At 38.5% G+C, this 20,188-nt stretch overlaps 1 protein-coding gene across 1 annotated transcript in view; it reads left to right on the top strand.

Annotated features, from left to right (window-relative positions):
- Positions 1-8,271: 8,271 nt before the first annotated feature.
- LOC124721553 (GATOR complex protein NPRL2) overlaps positions 8,272-20,188 on the top strand; it is a 169,039-nt gene continuing 157,122 nt past the window's right edge. Inside the window, exon 1 of the mRNA XM_047246585.1 lies at positions 8,272-8,499. Coding sequence (XP_047102541.1) covers positions 8,380-8,499 — 120 coding nt within the window. The 5' untranslated portion in view covers positions 8,272-8,379. The remainder of the gene's footprint in view (positions 8,500-20,188) is intronic.

Here is a 20,188-nt window from a genome sequence, read left to right as displayed (position 1 = left end):
ATGACATGTTTAAATGGTTAGCTATACATTTTGATTGACACATAGGTATGACTATTGTTTTTGCTAGTCTGTTTTGTGGTGAGAGCAGTGCAGTACTCATTCTAGGATTATAATCATGTCCTTGATTTGTTACACTTAAATTTGGTAGTTAAATGAGTGTGTAACCAACACTTTCTAGAATATATAAATTAATGAGAAAAGGCTTGCAATGAGTTCTGCGATCGTTTCTTGCCATTAATCTATTTAGGCCTACTTTCTTCTGAATTAAAGGAATTTCTTTTTTTCTGTTTACCCAGAATATTAATCTGTATCACAAAATAGATTGATAACAGACACAATATGCTTTCCTTGCATATCCACAGGTGACACATGACATGAGTCTCATCAGCCAGTATAGTATTCTTAATAACCTAACTGTTAGTTGTTCTGCATGGGTGCTACATATCAGTTTGTTGTCAAGATAAACGCCTAAAAATTGTACATTTTGTTTTTCTATTTTTGCAGACTTTGATTGATTGAACCATATATTCTGTGTCTTATTTACATTTAACAGTAAACTATTTGCACTGAAGCAGTATGCTGCACTTTCTTTCACCAAATTAATTCTTTTGACAAGGTATTCAGATACATAATTTACAAACAGAAAAGTAGTATCACCTGTGCACATATATGTCGTTACATTTGTATTATCCAGTAAGTCATCTGTCTGTGCCAGGTATAGAAGAGGTTCTATGACATTCCATGTTGAACTTCCAAGTGTGTTTGATAACTGACTGCCTGAACTCACCACCTGCTTTGTTTTACTGAGATATGATTTCATTAGTTTTAGACTATTGCCACAAATTCTACAGTATTCTAGTTTGGAGAGGAGAACATGGTGATCAACACAATCAGAGGCCTTACTCAGATCACAGATCTGTGTATGAGTATGCTCCTCAAAGGATGATAAAATGTCTCTAAATAATAGTTCTACAGCTTGTGCACATGATCTTTCTTGTCTGTAACCAAACTGTGACATACTTAATGTCTTGTTCAGTTCTAGGCATGCATAAATTTGTCTATACATGTTGCTCTGAAAGACTATGGCTAGTACTGGGGTTAGTGAAATTGATCTGTAGTTCACAGGTTTAGATTTACTTCCCTTCTTAAAAACTGGAGTCACCTTAGATAATTTCTGTAAGTAAGAAGTTTATAGAATATGTTAATGGAGCTACAATTTAATATATTATTTCTTTCAGTGGGTTGTTTGACATATTACAAATATCTGAACTAAATGAATTTTTCAAGTCTTTGACCATTTCAAGAACATCCACTCGGTTTACCTTCTTGAAGCTGTTTAATGAAGGCCCAGCCTGATAATGATTCAAGTTTGTGTTCTTAATGTAATCCATATATGTTTCGTTGGATTTTTTATTAACTTTTTGATTTCCTCTGCACAACTTACAAAGAATGTATCTGCTGGTGCTGGAACCATGTTATCAGAGTTTCTGACTACACCTGTAATGTTATTAATTAGTTACCAGGTTTGCTTTGCATTGGTTTTTACTGTTTTTTAAAAATAGTGTTGGATTTTTGTATAGCAAAACAATTACACTTTCTTGTACAGTTTCTTGCTAGTTTTTTGCAAATACCTAATTTCATCAGAAAAATTGACTTGGCTTAGATCTTTTTAACAGCAGTAGTTTAGATTCTCACATTCTTGGGTGTAACATGGTTTCCCTTTTCTAGTTAAATGTTTTTCTCTTTGGAACAAGATCATTATTTAAGACAATAGGTTAGTGGATTTTGGATTAACCTAACAGAAATTGTGCTGCCTTAGGATGTTCAATAACTTTTGTTTACACTAATTTTGTTACAACTTACATCACAATTTGAATTTATGCCTACCCCATTATTGTTGCACATCCTCTTTGTTACATAGCAGAATACTGATTATGATTATAATTTTTGTGTTGATTCTTTTGTTTACATTGTTGTTGTTTTCACTGCTGTTGCTTCTGTTGTTGTTGGTGGTGGTGGTGATGGTGTTGAAGCTGCTTCTAGTGTTGTTGCTGCTGTTAGATTTTAGTTCTGATACTGGTACTGCTTTCAGTGCTTCAGAAATTTCTTGGTTCAAAATGGTTCAAATGGCTCTGAGCACTATGGGACTTAACATCTGTGGTCATCAGTCCCCTAGAACTTAGAACTACTTAAACCTAACTAACCTAAGGACATCACACACATCCATGCCCGAGGCAGGATTCGAACCTACGACCGTAGCAGTCCCGCGATTCCGGACTGAGCGCCTGAACCGCTAGACCACCGCGGCCGGCAGAAATTTCTTGGACCCTAATGATTCCTTCCAGTAATTTTTGTGTCACAAGTTGATTACCTAAGTTGTTCAGATGGAGCCCATGTGAAATATGAAATCTTTGACCCACTTCATAAATATCAGGAACGCAAACATTTCTGAATTGTTTGCATATATTTGAAACACGCTTCTTGGCAGCAGTAATCTCTTCATTTATGTAAGACCAAGGCAGTAAATCGTGGTGGTACGGTACAATTACAAAGATCAGGTTTGTGTGAGATATGAGCAAGGTGCTTGTCTAATTCCCAGCAAGCTACTAAGGTTTCATTCTTGTATACATCGTTAGAACCGCCAAACAGTCGTTTGAAGTTAACTTGATAATTTCTTCAGTGTGAACATTCTTGCATAACTGGCGGACTTTACACCCAACAGTTCTTAATTATCTCTGATAGGCAGGCACCAGGCTTAGCCAAACTTGTTGATTTCGCAACTGATGTTTCGTTAACAAGCGAGGCGACTCCCCATCCATTGTTCTTTCTCAGTCTATTCTTGCAGGACTTCAAAGGAGTTTTCTTGCACAAACTTTACTTCATTACACTCGCTACTTTTAATATTTGCACATCTTGCATACTCTTTTTAAGAGTCGCTTTCCTCCACTTTTTGTACTTAAAATCGACACATTTTCATTTGATACCAAAGTACTCGTAATTTTTCATTGAGGGATCCACTTGCCCACAACTAAAACGAAATATTCTGTTGCGCTGCTCACACCTTATTCCAGATTTCACAGTTCTATAATATTTTTTTTTTACAAAGATCATCTTCCAAAGCTATATTTTTAAGTGATGCACTGTCCACTTTCTTACTTTGTTTGTTGCATGTGCCACGCTATCTCACTTTACTTTCTTCTTGCTACTTATATGAAAGTCTGCTTGAAGCTTATGTTTTAAGTTGATGAGCACGTTTATTAACATCACACCGAACTCGCAAATGCAATCTGTATTTGTTAGTTCTTGGTCTAAGTCATAGTCACATGTCGCACAACCCAGAATTTTTGCTTTAGGTCAGCACTCATGCACCTACTGTGGCCTGTTACCTTGCATTTAAAGCACATAACACTCTTCTTAGCACTTTTTTTTTTTATTAGTCAGATGTACTGGCTGAGCTCCCGAGGTAACAGTCTTTATATTTTTACTTGCATTTTTCTATCACTTTTGATGTAATATAACATGTAATACATGTATTGTCGCTGTAGGTGACAAGCTTTTTGCAGCAACGACACTTTTTCTCGTCACTTTCGTCGTTTTAACTGAGCTTCCGAAATCGCAATTTACAAATGTCGCCATCTTGAAAACAGTGTGAGTGTATAACTAGCTTTCCCAGTCGAGCAACTCTTCTAGAATGTTAAGTACATTGTTTCCACTTTAGTGTGAGACTACTCTTGTGTACACTACTTTTTCGGCTGTTTTGGAAAAAAGATTTGAGTAAGGAAATTAGACGATAATTGTTTTGGAAAAAGATGACAGTAAGGAAAGTAGACGACAATTGTTGATGTCTGCCTTGTCACGTTTCTTATGAAGTAGTTAAATAATCACATATTTTAGAGCCAGTTGTACAATCTCCGGTTATTGGTCGGTTAAGCTCTATTCTCGAAATAGCGTGAGAAACGCATTGTACGATCCCAGAATAACGCCTAACCGGAGAATAAACTCGAGATAACTTAACTGCCGATTTTTAGCCGTTTATGGAGCTTAACTGGGGAATACCTTTTCAAGATGGCAGGGTTAGTCACAGATGCAGTCGACAATGGCGAGATTTTGGCTGAACTGTTCAGTCTTATACGTGAGAAACTGGAGCATATGACGCACAAGTGAAACTATTTGCGTCTTTTCTTAAGTAATACTGTTTATTTGTAGTAATACGCATTCGGTTTCAGTACCTCGTAAATTCCAACGTGTTACTTATGTAAATCAGGCACATTAAAATGACGATTCATACAAAAACAACCTTCTTCATCTGGCATGTGTTACAACTGCTTCAGGAGCAAAAAGGACTGTTTCGTTTTATTTAACAGACAGTGGTATAATAGACTTAACCAAATCGAAGAACCACACCAATTATATGTACACTTTGCATCAACAGTTTTTTCTGTTTTCGATGAAACATCGATTTTTCGTGTTGCAAAACGTTTTGACGAAATAGTAGTGTCCCAATTTCATCAATTGCAGAAAATGCTGTTCCACTCTGTTTTCTATTGGGAATGTCCTTTTTTGTAAACATCACAGTAGTGTCAAAACATATTTCCACTTTCTATTGAAAATATTAGGATTACAGGCCCATTAATGAGCAAGAACATTGTCTCCCACCTACCATTACTTACTGAAGCCAGTGAAATACTTTTTTCTTACTCAGGCTAAGTCTAACACAGTGAGCTTTAAAGAACAGTAAGATTTTCTTTTTAAAGTGGTGCTTCCCCAGCTACAGACTGCAGCTGTTGTTTCTCTGTTGCCAGTATTATCCACATAATCCCACCCATATTTATCATAAAATAATAGCTGTTTTTGGATGCTATAATAAGAGAACAGGAACACATAGTTGTAGCCTCTGGAAGGAGACCCTGGAATGCTACTTTTTTAAATTTCTTTGAATATCAAGTTATTTTCAGTGTTCTCCTTTATGTCAAACTGCAGCTAGTTGAACATAAATTAAAATATGTTGTACTCGTGTGAAGTACCATTTTCCTGAAATTGATGGCTTATTATGACGGTTTAATGTAAAAAAAGTGTGATAGCACAGTAATGTTTCTTGTTCACTCAGACAAATCTATAGCAAAAAATATTGTTCACTTTTATAACCCATTGGGACAGTAACTTTCCATTTTTTAGTGAATGCTTCAGAGTAACAAAATAGTCCATCACATAGCATTATTCCCTTAAATATGTAAATTATTTATGTTTACTCAAGCTAAGTTTAACACAGTGAAATTAACAGGAAAGCAGTTTTTTTTAAAAAAAAAGAAAGCTATAGCAGACTGCTGTTGCATTTCTCAGTTATTATGTTATCCCCATAACCACATACATATTTATCTCTCTGTGTCAAGAACATAGGTACTTTTCATTCAGTTAACAGGGATCTTTAGTTATTGGATCTACATAATCATGACAGTGGAAGGAGTGGCTGCACATTACTTTTTTAAACTTGTCTTGAATTGTTTCATGTCATTCTCTCGTTCCTTTCAGAAATGGCTCTGTTCTACCAATGAACCAGATACTACAGACTTTCAAATATTTTGCCTCTGGTGATTTCTGTCTGTCCATTGGAGACTTTATTGGTATTGTCAAGGGGGCAGGAAGCATGATTATTAAAATGATGTATATGACACTGGACAACATTCACAAGAGACAGTTTTTTACTTATTTCAGTTCTCTGCTGTAATTAAAAGAAAAGAAAAGAAAAGAAAAGAAACAAAAGTAGATGGCGTCGGGCATGGGTGTGTGTGTTTGTCCTTAGGATAATTTAGGTTAAGTAGTGTGTAAGCTTACGGACTGATGACCTTAGTAGTTCAGTCTCATAAGATTTCACACACATTTGAACATTTTTTGAAAAGTACATGGATTAATATGTTTTTATTCTTAAATCATTTGTATTAATTTCTATTTTCTTGTCTAATTTCTGAGCTTTATGATCCTTTTTTAACCAATACAGTTCTTTCTCCCTTCTCTGGTTTTTGCAAGGTATTTTTGAACCAGTGCCATCAGCAACTCTGCTAATTCTTTCACATTTTTTATTCTGAAAACAAAACTGACAGTTCTAAGCTGAAATGACAAGAAAAGAAGGAAGAACATAGTGAAGATGCCAGGCCTCTGGTTACTTCCCCTTACCCTCTCAGATTACATACAAGCACTAGAGGTGATTACACAACCCAAAATTATGTATGAGACAGTTTCTCAACCATTTATGGTGAGATACAATAACAGCAGCCTCCAGTTTTGTATATGTAGTAACTACATTTCCACTCCAAGACTATAAAAACCATAATGGAGGCTTGTTGTAAATCTTGGCATCTTATTCTTCACATATACCCTGACTATAATTAATAATTATCACATCACAGAAACGTGATTTATATATGCCCAAGAACTGCTAAAGTAAATACACAAATAGTGTTCAGTAATTTAGCAGAGGTATTTTCTGTGAGGGACAAGTTTTCAGAATTCTATTTGAAATTCCATCAATTGTACATGAGCTTTTGCTTTTTGTAATTGTATTAATTTCAGTGAAGGATGTTGGTGCTACTTCTAGTTGTTTATAATTTTGTGAAATCACGTATTTAATACATTCTCTTACTTCTTCAACTGAACCATTTAATCCTATATTTGCTGTATGTTAAGAAAGTAATTGTTAAATGTACTTGCAACTTGTGAATTGTTATTTAGTTTAATTGTTATGGAATCTTGTACACTGACTGGCAGTCCTTTTTTTCATTTGACAGTGTCTCATATTGTTTTAGTATTACTATCAGCATTATTAATTTCTGTCAGGATATGCATACTTCTGCACACTGACTTTCCTTAAAATACTACAGTATTTTCTCTAGAATGCAAGTAAGCCCTAATGTCAGATCTTGACTTCTCTGACGTTTGTATAAATTTCCCTCTTCCTCTTATATGAGACTTTAATTTTCTTTGTTATCCATGGCTTACTTGTTCTTATTTTGTTTATTGTTTTGATTTTAGGAGAGCAATTTCCAAATATAGGCACAAATTTAGTATGGAATAAACTGAATTTGATGTTACCATCTCTTTCTACATATATCTCAGTCCATACTACCCCTTTTAACTTACTCTGGAAACACTGTATCCTACTGTCATTAATAAGCCTTAGTGCTTTGTATTAACCTGCATCAGGGTTGTAAGGAGCCGTGCTGTTTATACCTATTAATTTGTGTCATGATCAGATTGTCCATTAACAACTGGGTATACATTAATTGTCTCAGCTTGGACACTGTTTATAAAAATGTTATGAATAAGTGTCTTTCTATTTTGCTGTACATGAGTCTGAAAATTGGCTACCGAAATTAGAGTGAAACACACAAATAATAATTTTAGTTCATTTTTCCTGTCCGCATCTTGTAAGAAATTTACATTGAAATTTTCACAAACTACTAACTATTTCCTCTTTTAAACAGTTAGCTCACTAATAGACATAGATTTCTCATAAAGAGCTGAAAGTTTTCTAGAGGTGATCTGCAGACTGTTACAATTATCAGATAAGTTTTCTGGAGTAACTACTCTCAACAACATGCTTCTAGGTACTGTGCAACACAAAAAACATTTGTTTCAATATTTTTGACTTGGTGTCAAACTTTAATATATGTTGCATCTCCTCCTCTTCCTATATTAGCTCTACACAGAAACAAAGCCAGTCTATAATACATGATATTTAACTTTTCAATCTCTGTGATTACACGGTCTTCAGAGAGGCATAGATCATCTATCACTTCTCAGTTTTCCACATCTTCTGAAATATAATAAGCTCATCTATCTTGGTTTTCAATCCTCTAATGTTCTAATGAAACAAATTAGTATTATTTTTCCGGAGCCTGTTATACGTATTATGGTCTTGTACTGCTCTAATTTCTGTCAATACACTCTGCCTGTAACCCTACTCTAACGAAAAACTTGTGTCCCTCTGATTCCAGTAAAGGAATTTTGTCTTGTCTGCTTCGGCTTCGGCTGTGGTAGTGGATGTAAGTATCCACCGTTTCATTGCCTTCATCTTAATTTCTTTTTATTGGAGAAAAATGAACTGTTCAGGTATTTAAAAAAAATCCTAAAATTCTGAGATATTAATTGAACTTCTAAGGTATTATCAATCACCACTTTTCTTGGCAGAAGACAACATTTTCGATAACTATCGAATCGATCGATATGTGTGTTAGTGTTAACGTGTCGTGTATCATTGCATTGGTTTAGTAACATCTGAGATATGTTGATTGTGTAGTTGCCGGTGTGTGTTTATGTGTAAGCTATGTGAGACTAAAGTGACAGGTGTTCGGCAGGTATTGTTGCAGAAGACGGAGAAAAGATATGGGTGCAGTCAATGGCGGCGATGAAAGATATTTCGAAGGATGCGGGCGTGAAGGTCCTGTAAGATGTATTTTCTTCAGTGAATTTCATCCTACTGCTGGGCCAAAAATAACATGTCAGGTTTGTTGATCAGTTGTATGTTTCAGCATGCGTTTGTTACTTTATAATGCAAGGTGATTGTGGTACTGTAAGATTTATTGTGTCATTTGTTTGACAAAATCGAATCTGACAACCGTCACCACTTAAGGATTACAATGGTAAATTGTTGTAGATAAATACATCCGATGTCATTCATAATTGCAAGCCTCGTTACCGCTGGATGTAATTGTAAGTTGTTGGTGATAAAACTTTCATTTATTCATGGCCGATAAACAGCCCTGTATGCGGTGTTCATCTTACAACCCGTTTATTTTCTTGGTTTTCCTGTGTAGCTTAAGGGCTGTCCTATGCAAGATGATCATCTGCTGAAACTAAAGCATTTGGTCCATTGGAAAAACATTTCGTATGAAAATCATTCTCAAGCTGGGAACATCGTTTGGTATGAAGATCGCTAAATATTAGTAATGGAAAACTTTTGTGTGCATCATCGTTAAAACGATTTTAATTTTTTCCCTCAAATTAACATCGCCGTGATAACTCATACAGAACAACGGGAACTTTTATTTTTTGTTCAGTGACATTTTTAAAAATACCATTATACTGACTTGAAGAAGCTAACACACTAGTGAACTGAACTGTAAAATATTTGTTCTGGTGCTGTCTGTTGTTAACTTGTCAGTAAAGAAAGTAGTGTTTATGTGTGTAATGACTAAGGGTTTTGCCCTAATTGCAAGTTTCCAGGGAACTGTTAAATGCAGGTTTTACATCCGTATTTTAATCAACCGTGGATCAGAAAAATGTGGTTGTCATGCAGTTCCCTTTTACTATGATTAGTTAGGTGTCAATGTAGTATGGGGCACCTATTTACTAGTTCATTAAGGCTTAAGCCATACACTTTCAAAGTATTAGCCACGTGTGATTATGATTTTGTTCCCAGAGTGGTTGCGTAAATGGTAATTAGACTGTGTATGGTTTTAAGTTCATTTGCTATCGGTGGTGATATAAATGCAGTTGTGTTGATGATTAACTGTGTGATATGTACCATTCCTGAATTATGTATCACCAGTTGTTGTCAAATTATGAGCATGAAGTAATGCATACACATATAGAAATAGTGAGTAGTCTCATTGTCTTTATTGTGTAGAAATGCAGATTTGTTGTTTCACGTGGTTCTGTGTGCTTATGCTTGGAAAATAGTACTTTAGTTGATGACAATGAAACTTTGCTGCTGTTCTACTGAATACATGTTTCAAATAAGCAAATGCTTTTACCATATATTCGTGTCCAATTCTGTATGGAGTAGTCAGTGAATCTGTAGCTTTGTAAGAATGTGCTCTTAGTGCTTGTTAGGGCTGTGGAGAGAGGCTCCTAACTAATTGTAACTTGCAGAATTAGAGTGGTGGTTACTTTTTTATAAGTAACTAGAACTGCTCAGTTAATCCAGAGAACAAAAATAAAAGATGTTATGCATAGTTTCTTTGATGGACGCATTTATCATCCAGTCCTTATTTGACATTGGCTTACCTATTATTTAAGCTTGTATCAAACTATTGAAGGTGGCAGATTAATCTGTGGAAACCAGTAAAGTGAAAAAAAATGTGCAGCTGAGAACTGAACAGCTATGAACACAATCATAAATCCAGAAAAGGTGTATGACATAGCAAACAAATGTGTGGGGAATATTTTGGTGCATTTGTGTACTTATAGCTTATTACGCATCCAGACATGTGAAAGATCCAAAGGACTAGCAGATATAACTTTCATCCTAACTGGAATAGTTTCCACCAGATCTCTTAATATTTTTCATTGTGATCAGCGTGTTTTTTCACTTGTTTATTTCTTCCTATGCTTATGGGATATAAATATAAATCTATTTTGAAAAACCATTGTCATTCTCAAGAATTTTGGAACACTGGCTTTCAGTTCATTACAAGGACTCGAGAATGGTCCAGCTTTTACAAAGGAAGTAGCTGGCACATTGCTCATCCTCAAGCACCAGTAGTCTTATCTGGGTTTCATATTTTGTCAGACTGATTGAAGAAATTATGCCAGTGGCCTTGCGATAGTGGTGCCACAGGTTCCTGTTAGGTCGCCGAAGCTAAGAGCTGTCAGACTTGGCTAACACTTGGATGGGTGACCGTCTGGGTCTGCCGAGAGCAGTTGGCAAGTGGGATGCACTCACCCATTGTGAGGCCAATTGAGGAACTACTTGACTTAGAAGTAGCGCCTCTGGTGACAAAAACTGACAATGGTCAGAAGAGTGGTGTGCTAACTACATACCCCTCCATACCCGCATCCAGTGGTGCCTATCGATGGAGGACAACACTGCAGTCTGTTTTTACCATTGGGCCTTGTGAGGCTGTTCAGACAGAGTTTAGAGACTGCAGAAATGATGAAGTCCACAGAAAAGCCATGTAATTTGTGATAAAGAGTCATGCCACTTGAGATTAGGTTGTTTTGGACTGTGGGATACTATTCAAGAAAGATGTTGTAGCATGTTAAGGTGTGCTGCTGGAGATACAAGAACAGTCTTTACAGAAAATTCTACAAACTTGCTTCTTCCTGGTGTAGATGTTGTGGAAACCGCTCACTGGTATGGAAGAGAGTACGGCGGTTGTTCCTTTGTGGATCATCCATGAGTAGAATGGTAAATTGGTTACCAAAGGCTAATGTAACCTACAGCAGGTAAATAACTACTTTTACAATTACAGTATTTAATAGCTATCAAATATTAGTATTACCAGAATTGCAAAGTCTGAGTTAATACATATCAATAATACAAATATTTGGCTAAACTAATTTAGGAACACACTATCTAATGGGCATGTAAAATTCTACTTTAAAAATAATTTTGTTTGCAACAGGAAATGAACCAACACTTTCTGTTGACACTGGTTGTCACATGAAAGACATGAAAAGCACTATTTGATTGAGGTGACTCCAACAATGCAAAAACAAAATGCAAATATCTGCTGAAACACCAAAGAAGATGCATCTGACAAGTCTTAAGAGAGACATCCTGTTATGTAGTTATAGATGTGCCGTGGATTGCAGTTTTAAAATGTTATCCAAGTTTATGTGATCAGCAGCCACACACCTAACAAATATTGATGAAGTTTGAGCTCTGTAATATGTTATTTCCAGTGAAAGGTCTTATCAACATGCAGAAACAATACTTTTTAACATATTTTCTTTCTGCCATGCTGTGTTGTTGTTATATCCAGCCCCAAACTGCATAATTTTTTAAGTTGACTAATGTGCAGCACACTGATTTGGGGGAAATTTTCATACACCATTCCTTCTGTTGCTACATCCCGACTGGCACTGATCATGATGCTTGCATCCTCAGAAAATAAAATTATTTGTTTTTCAGCGTAAGATGGGTGGTCATTTATACACGGCAAAAGAGAAGTTAGTAAAATAGTGATCAATTGGTAGCCTACTGTATTTCTTTGTTATCATTCAGAAGGTGATATACCATGAAAACCACCTGAACAGTGGAATATGACTGTGCTTCCTGTCACTTATACATCAGATGCACTAGTTCCTCATTATACCTCAAAATTTACAAATTTTAGTTTTGTCCAAACAATGACTGCCTCAGATTGATCACATAATCAGTAACCTTCATGGGAAAGTGGAGAATGGGAACATATGAAACTGGATGAAAATATATATTTATTTATTAACCACAAAAATAACAAAATAGAAAGCACTGAAATTTTGAAACCATCACTAAGCAGCAAAAGTACTTCAATTTTATGGTGTTGACATCTTTCACACACTGTCAGAATTACTAGAACAAATGCATTGGCTCACAGAGAAGCAAAGTTGGCAGATCATATTTGTAAAAGGATTGGCAGACAGTGTTGTGACAGTTTTTACATTCATAGTTCTGTCATCATATTGTGACCAGCTTCTGTACTGCAAGTCATGCGTCTGTGTATTTTGGGATGTGGGAGAGACAGTGATTCCTACCTGTCTTCAGTGAGAATAAATCTTTTCAGCTAGCTTTGCCCAGCCCTATTTCTTTCATGATTCTAAACATTTACCAACATACAAAATACAAAATCTCATTAAAATGAAAGCAATATCTCCAACAGCCGGAAAACATTTTTCTTGGCACTTGTATGGGTAAAATTTCTACTTCTTGGCACGTAATCTATGTGTTTATGTTCCACAGGGTTCAATCCATATGAAGTGGTCAAGTGATGGTTGCTTGACCATTTTTAATTATTTTAATTTTTTTGTGTGATTGCCCTATGTTTTTGAAGTTCAAAACAGTTTTTTAAAAGAATTTATCTTGCACCTTTACTGGATGGCGGCCATTTTTGTTTGTAAGCGCGCGACGGTGTTTCAGTTTAGAGGCGTTAGCAAAAATATGAATATCTCTGCACTGGGTTAAATTACAACATTGCAATTGACATGATTGTTTTTAGAAAAGTGTCCTCTACAACATTGTCTATTACACAAAACACCCTAAATTAAAAAATAACCAGTCAAAATGACCTCCAAAGTTTAGTATCGTAATTTTCAAAAATCCACTTTTTAGGCCCAAAAATAACAAACAAGGAGTGATTTGTGAGAGTCTGTTTTCTTCCTATAGTTAGCTATCATACACTACTAGTCTCATATAGAGCAAGAACACTTACAAAGTTTTCCTTAATTTTTTATGAATTTTTGAAATTTGAAAATTTTCATATTTTATAAAGTTTGGGGTTAGTTATCTCAGGTGGGACTGAATATAAAAATATGATTTTTGCACTGTTTGTACACCTATATGATAGCAATGTATTGTAAAAATTTCAACATTGATATCTGACTGTGAACAAAGATATGAATTTTTGAAAATGAGGAAATTATTCACATTACTCTGAAACTGATCTTACTGCTTTTGCCTATTTAAATGGTTTATTGTTTCATTGTAGTAAAGTTTAATTGTGACATATATTTAGTTAACACAAAACCCAAGATTCATTTAGTTTATTTATTTTTAATAATGCAATATTAAACAATAGGAGTTTTCACTATAGTTCTATGGTAATAAAAATGCCCATTTACGTTTAGATTTATTGTCAATAAAGAAGTACATTTATGTTGGGTGTGGCATTGTAGAAGTACATTATTGCTGGTTGTTGCATTGTTGTAGTCAGTCTGTTCTGAAACCTCTGTTAGAGTGGATTTACATACTTCATCGAGAGTGTAGAATGTGTTATGTGCTTTGTTCTGTGTGTAATTTGTAGTTAATTTTGAGAGATTAACTGGAATGCAATAACATGGATGAACAGTGCTCTATTGGACAGATAGCAAGTGAAGTATGTCACAAAACAGTTTACGGTTCAGTTTCAAAAAACTTGAAAAATGTCAATGACTGTGATGAAGTTAGACAAACTTGGTTTAAATTTCGAGTAAGTTCTTCTGTAACATCAGTGTGTGAGTATCAGGAGAATAAATATACTCTGAAATACGACCACATTTTTGGCAGAAAGTGCTGTCATCCACTTAAAGCTCATAAAAAGCCTATTACTAAAGGTTTGAGGGAAATAAAATTTGAACATTTGTCCTTGTTATGTGAGAGTGAAACAGCTTCCCAAGTGAAACATAATGTGGTTCCTGGAAATTCCCTGTGCCCAGATTGTTACTCAAAAATATTTGTTGTGACGCTGTTAGCATATTACATTTTGCTTGTTCTACCGTAAGTTAGACGTATCTCCTGCTTCAAAAATAATAAAATTAAGTAGCAGAAAAAGGAAAGCAGCTATTGAAAATAAGGTCCTACAACAAATTTCAGACAAAATTAGAAAAGACTTGGAATCATGCTTTAATAATACAGATACCAACATTATATCTAAAGAAGAAGAAATCCTACCACCAGCATCAACTGACACTGAATATTTGATCTTAGTAGAGAAATTAAAAATTAAATGTTCAGTGACATCTAAAGAGGAAAAAGTTAAAATTTTAAGTTTGCTCCCTGACCCATGGTCAAGAGAAAAAATAGTTCATGAATTCAGTGTTACTCATTGTTTGGTTAAACTAACCTGAAAATTATTGAAAGAGCAAGGCTTTCTTCCAGTTTTAGGAAAGAAGAAAGGGGTATGTATAAGTGAAGAAACAATTAAAAAGATCCAGCAGTTTTTTGAAGATGATGTAAACAGTAGAATGTGCACTGGTTGCAAAGAGTTGTTATAAAAGGAGTTAAAGGAACAAAGCAAAAATGAGTAGTGCTGTCAAATTTAAATGAACTTTATGTAGCTTTCAGAAATTCTCATCCTGAGTGCAAAATTGGAAGGTCAAACTTTTGTGACCTCCGCCCTAAGTGGTGTATTTTGGTTGGATCCTCAGGGACACACTCCGTATGTGTTTGTTTATATCATCAAAAATGTCGAACTGATGATTGTGGGTGCAAAACTCAGTGATCTTAACTACAAAGAGTTACTACATTTAATGGTCTGTGACACCAACAGTTATGACTGCATGATGAGTTTGTGTAATAAATGCCCTGGTAAGGAAACTGTTATTGAATTGTTTCACGAATATGAGGAGGAAATGCCAGACAGTATTACCTTCAAACAGTGGGTCACAACTGACAGGGCAGAAATGATAACAGTGGTTAAATCTCAGGAAGAGTACTTGGAATCTTTATTTGATAACTTAACAAAAACCCAAAAGTCACCACTGTGCTTCTAAAACCCAAAGTAAGTGTTGAAAAGCACAATTCATGAAACTGAATGCATAGCACTAGCTGATTTTGCAGAAAATTTTACATTTGTGATTCAGGATGCAATACAAGGGTACCACTGGGTCAATGACCAGGCAACAGTGCATCCATTTATTCTCTACTTCAAAAATGAGAAAGATTAAGTTTGCAGTTCTTCAATTTGCATTCTAAGCGACTACTTGGAGCGCAACACTTTGGCTGTACATGTGTTTCAAAAGTATGTAATAAATTACATAAAATAAAATTTTCCCAAGGTTGAGAAGCTGATACACTTTTCAGATAGAAGTGGTAGTCAGCATAAGAACAAAAATAATTTTTCAAATCTGTGCAACCACAAAGTAGACTTTGGGTTGGAGGCTGAATGGCACTTTTTTGCTTCCTGCCGTGGTAAAAATGCATGTGATGGAGTAGGAGGTACAACAAAACGTGAAGTAAAGCCAGCCTACAAGGACCAACCACAGACCAAATTCTCACAGTACAGGACATGTATGTCTTTTGCAAGGATAGTATTAAAGGCATTACCTATTTTCTGACCAAGAAAGAAGTGGTTCTGCATATGAAAACAACACTTCAAACCAGATTTGAAAAATGTATAGCAATAAAAGGAACAAGGCATTTCCACAAATTGCAGAAAACTTTGTTCGATGCTATGTATCATCAGAAACCGAAATTTATGAGGACTTCTGTGTCAGTAAAATTACATCTCTGTCTTTAACATTGAATGACATAGTGGCATATGTTTATGATGGACAGTGGTGGCTTGCAGAGGTTTGAAAGAATGAGTTTGGAAAACAATGATGTTTTTGTGCGTTTGTACCACCTTGCTGGCCCAAGAACATCATTCAGGAAATCTACTTGTGACAAAGTTTGGATACCAATGAAAAATGTTTCAAGGAAACTTTCAGTGCTTGAACTTACTACAGCAACTGGGTGCCCCCAGGGGCTCAGCATTCAGGTGCCGGGTACGGGCTTGGCGACCCCGGGGTTCGTGAGCTGGGGACTGGTAAGCGCCACCAGTCCCCTGTCACCGTAAGCTCTGGGCATACTTCAGCGACCACCGTGCGGCGCGGCGGTGGAATGTTGTGTGTCTCAGGGAATGGGGATCTTGGCTTGACCGCCCAGATCGCGAGGATGCCATAAACCTCTATAAACAACCCCTCAATCTCAAGGTGTTCTGCGCACTGATGAGATGCATGGCTGTTGAGGTGGAACAGTCGTTAGCGGGCAACCTCTGGGGAACCTGCTGCAACTCAGTTGTATAAGGCTTACCTAGGCACACAGGGCACTGTCTAGGTGGACTTCTAGTTCCCTAGCTGCTCGTGGGACCGAGATGGATCCTTTGAAATCCGCTTTTCTTCCTCCCAGCGGAAAGGGTGGGCCACTGGAAGGTTCTAACACACAGTCTCTTAAGGGGGCTCGTGCAGTCAGTCCCCTTGACTCCGGCACTTCTTTGACAAGTCCAGTCTTAGGTAACAGAATGCATTCTGGTAATGCAAATGTGTTTCTCATTGCGAAACGGAAGGAGGGTAGTTTCGAGAAGGTTTCGCCCTTCTATATACAAAAGGGTTTGGAGGGAATCTGTGGCTCCTTAAAATCTGTGAAGCGCTAATGTAATGGGACCTTGCTAGTGGAAACTTCCACTTCCCAGCAAGTAACTAACCTCCAATTTGCTAAATGCCTTGGAGAGTATGGCATAGATACTGAACTGCACGGCACCTTGAACTACAGCAAAGGTGTTGTGACATGCTGGGATCTAGTTGACATTCCCAAGGAAGAACTGCAACGTGAGTGGGCTCCGGAAGGTATCGTTGATGTCCAACATATCATGAAGAGGGTTGATGGCAATCTTGTCAAATCCAACTCCTTTATTCTGACCTTCAATTGGAGGGAATCTGTGGCTCCTTAAAATCTGTGAAGCGCTAATGTAATGGGACCTTGCTAGTGGAAACTTCCACTTCCCAGCAAGTAACTAACCTCCAATTTGCTAAATGCCTTGGAGAGTATGGCATAGATACTGAACTGCACGGCACCTTGAACTACAGCAAAGGTGTTGTGACATGCTGGGATCTAGTTGACATTCCCAAGGAAGAACTGCAACGTGAGTGGGCTCCGGAAGGTATCGTTGATGTCCAACATATCATGAAGAGGGTTGATGGCAATCTTGTCAAATCCAACTCCTTTATTCTGACCTTCAATAGCACGAAACTTCCTGAACGTGTTAAAGCTGGCTTCCTTCGCCTTAGTGTGGGGCCTTATTTCCCGACCCCAATGCGCTGTTTTAAATGCCAGCATTTTGGGCATCCCACCTTAGGATGTAAAGGTGAAGCGACTTGTGGCAACTGTGGTAAGGCTGCTCATGAAGAAGTTGGTTGCTCGTCTCCAGCCAAATGTATCAACTGCTCTGGGAACCACCCTGTTTGGAGTAGGAACTGCCGAATATTTTTAGAGGAATGCAAAGTCCAGGAAATAAAAGCAACCAAGCGTATCCCCTATGGTAAGGCCAAGAAGATCTATAAGTCAATGCAACCTCCCACATTTGCTACATCTTTTGCATCCCTGGTTCAGAAGCCTACTCCAAAAGTCGATGCCTCAATGCAGACAGAGGTGGCGAGTGTTGGCATTAATACCTGCAGCTGTCAGTGCACTTGCAACGCAGCCAGTGTTTCAGAGCCAGTAGCCCTTACTCGAATGGCAGACAAAGGTACAGTGGCGAACTTGGGCCAGCCCCTGGCGCCTCCAACAGCTGAGGATGTTCTGAAGCCCAGTACAGCCATTACCACTCCCACTCCGGCTCCCCCAAAGCCCACCAAACCGCAGAAAGCTCGCGTACAGCAGCAACAGTGGGTCAAATCCCGTGGTAAACCGTCTGACCATGCAGATGTTGTTTTACGTGAGGCTTCATCTGACTCTTCCCCAGAGCTGATGGAATTAGACGTATGTGTGGGGCAATCATCTCACCCCACGCCTGCCCATCCACCTGTTGCAGTCTCCCCGCCCCATCGGAGAGACAGGATGAAGGTGCTACCCCCATCGTATAGATGGTTCCCATCCTTCAGTGGAACTTGCAAGGGTTCAGGACGCATGTGGAGGAACTTCGTCTACTCTCTCAGGATAGACCACTCTGTCTGTGTCTCCAAGAGACTTATTTTCATCCATCATACTCCCCTGAGCTACGAGGCTATACGCTCCACAAAAAGGACGACCTGTGTGGAGAGAGAGCTAGAGGAGGCGTGGGTATTTTCGTCAGTACGGACTACCACTCCTCGCCTCTCTCGCTTTCGACAACTTTACAGGTTGTCGCTGTGTCCGTGCACGTGCGTCATCCATTGACTGTATGTTCGCTTTACTTGCCCCCACATGATGCACTTGATGAAGTGGCCCTCACCGACCTTCTTACACAGCTCCCCCAGCCATTCATTATTTGTGGTGATTTTAATGCCTACAATGTGCTTTGGAGCTCTGCAATTACCTGCCCCAGGGGTAGAGCAATTGAGAGGTTTCTCCTGTCATCCTGTGCCTACTTGCTCAATGGAGGACAGAGCACTCATTTCTGCACAGCGACTGGGTCGTTCTCTGCCATTGATCTCTCGCTTTGCTCTCCAGCTCTTGCCGCCAGTGCTCACTGGGAAGTGGTTCCTGACTTGCACGGCAGTGATCATTTCCCAATCTGGATTCACCAGCCAGATGGTGTGGGCCCCGAAAGGAGACCACTACGATGGGTGCTCAGTGGAGTGCCGAATGCCGCTCTGCAATCAGGACCAGGCGTGCGGCTCTGCGTCGGTTCTAGTGTCGGCCGACTGCTGAGAATGTTGCAGCCTTTCGGGTGGCGAGGGCAAGATGTCTTTATAGCCAGTTGGCCCAGTTCGAACACTGTGTGAATGTTGAGGCGTGGGTGGATCATATTACCAAAACGGTCCACCATGCCGCTGCGGTATCCATTCCACAGGCCACCGGAAGAGGTCACCTGTCCTTTGGTGGAGTGCCGAATGCCGCTCTGCAATCAGGACCAGGCGTGCGGCTCTGCGTCGGTTCTAGTGTCGGCTGACTGCTGAGAATCTTGCAGCCTTTCGGGTGGCGAGGGCAAGATGTCGCTGCATTATTCGTGAGAGCAAGAAGAGGTCGTGGCAAAAGTTCCTGAACACCATTAATCGTTCCACCACAAGTTCCATTGTGTGGGATACCATCAGAAGCATTTCTGGCAGAGGAGGGAGGTGCCCCATCGCTGCTGTAATGAATAACGGCACTCTCCACACGGATCCGCGAGACTTTGCCCAGACTATGGCAGTGTATTTTGCCACCGTTACTGCAACAACCAATCAGGATCCAGGTTTCCAGCGCCATAGAGCGGTTGCTGAGAGGTGTAGTCTGGACTTCCAGTCCACCTCTCATGAAGTTTACAACTGCCCGTTATCTGTGTGGGAGCTGGATTCTGCATTGTCTGCAGCTCGTGACACATCCCCTAGTCACGATAGGATCCATTACAATATGCTGCAGCACCTCCCAAGGCACAAGAAAGAAATTCTCCTCGCACTTTTTAATGCCATTTGGACGTCAGGTCACTTTCCTGACTCGTGGCGTGAGGCAGTTTTAATTCCTTTTCTAAAACCTGGGAAAGACTGCACAAGCCCGAGTACCTTCCATAGTAGTGCCCTCACTAGTTGCATTGGAAAGACCGTGGAGCAGATGGTCAACCGCCGCCTTGTCTGGATGTTAGAATCCCGGCAACTCCTTAGTCGCTTTCAGTGTGGGTTCAGGAGGTTTCGTTCCACCCTCGACAACCGTGCCCTCCTGGAGACAGCTGTATAGCAAGCTTTCCTGCGCCGTCATCACCTTCTAGGTGTATTTTTTGACATCGAGAAGGCCTACGATACCTCTTGGAGGCATCTCATCCTGGAGCAGCTTCACGAATGGGGTTTTCGTGGTTGTCTCCCTCTTTTTATTCAGTCTTTCCTCTCTCCACGATATTTTAGATACCGAATTGGAAACGTC

Source organism: Schistocerca piceifrons, chromosome X (genome assembly GCF_021461385.2).
Source record: "Schistocerca piceifrons isolate TAMUIC-IGC-003096 chromosome X, iqSchPice1.1, whole genome shotgun sequence".
Lineage (NCBI taxonomy): Eukaryota > Metazoa > Arthropoda > Insecta > Orthoptera > Acrididae > Schistocerca > Schistocerca piceifrons.
This window is presented reverse-complemented; position numbering and strand designations above follow the sequence as displayed.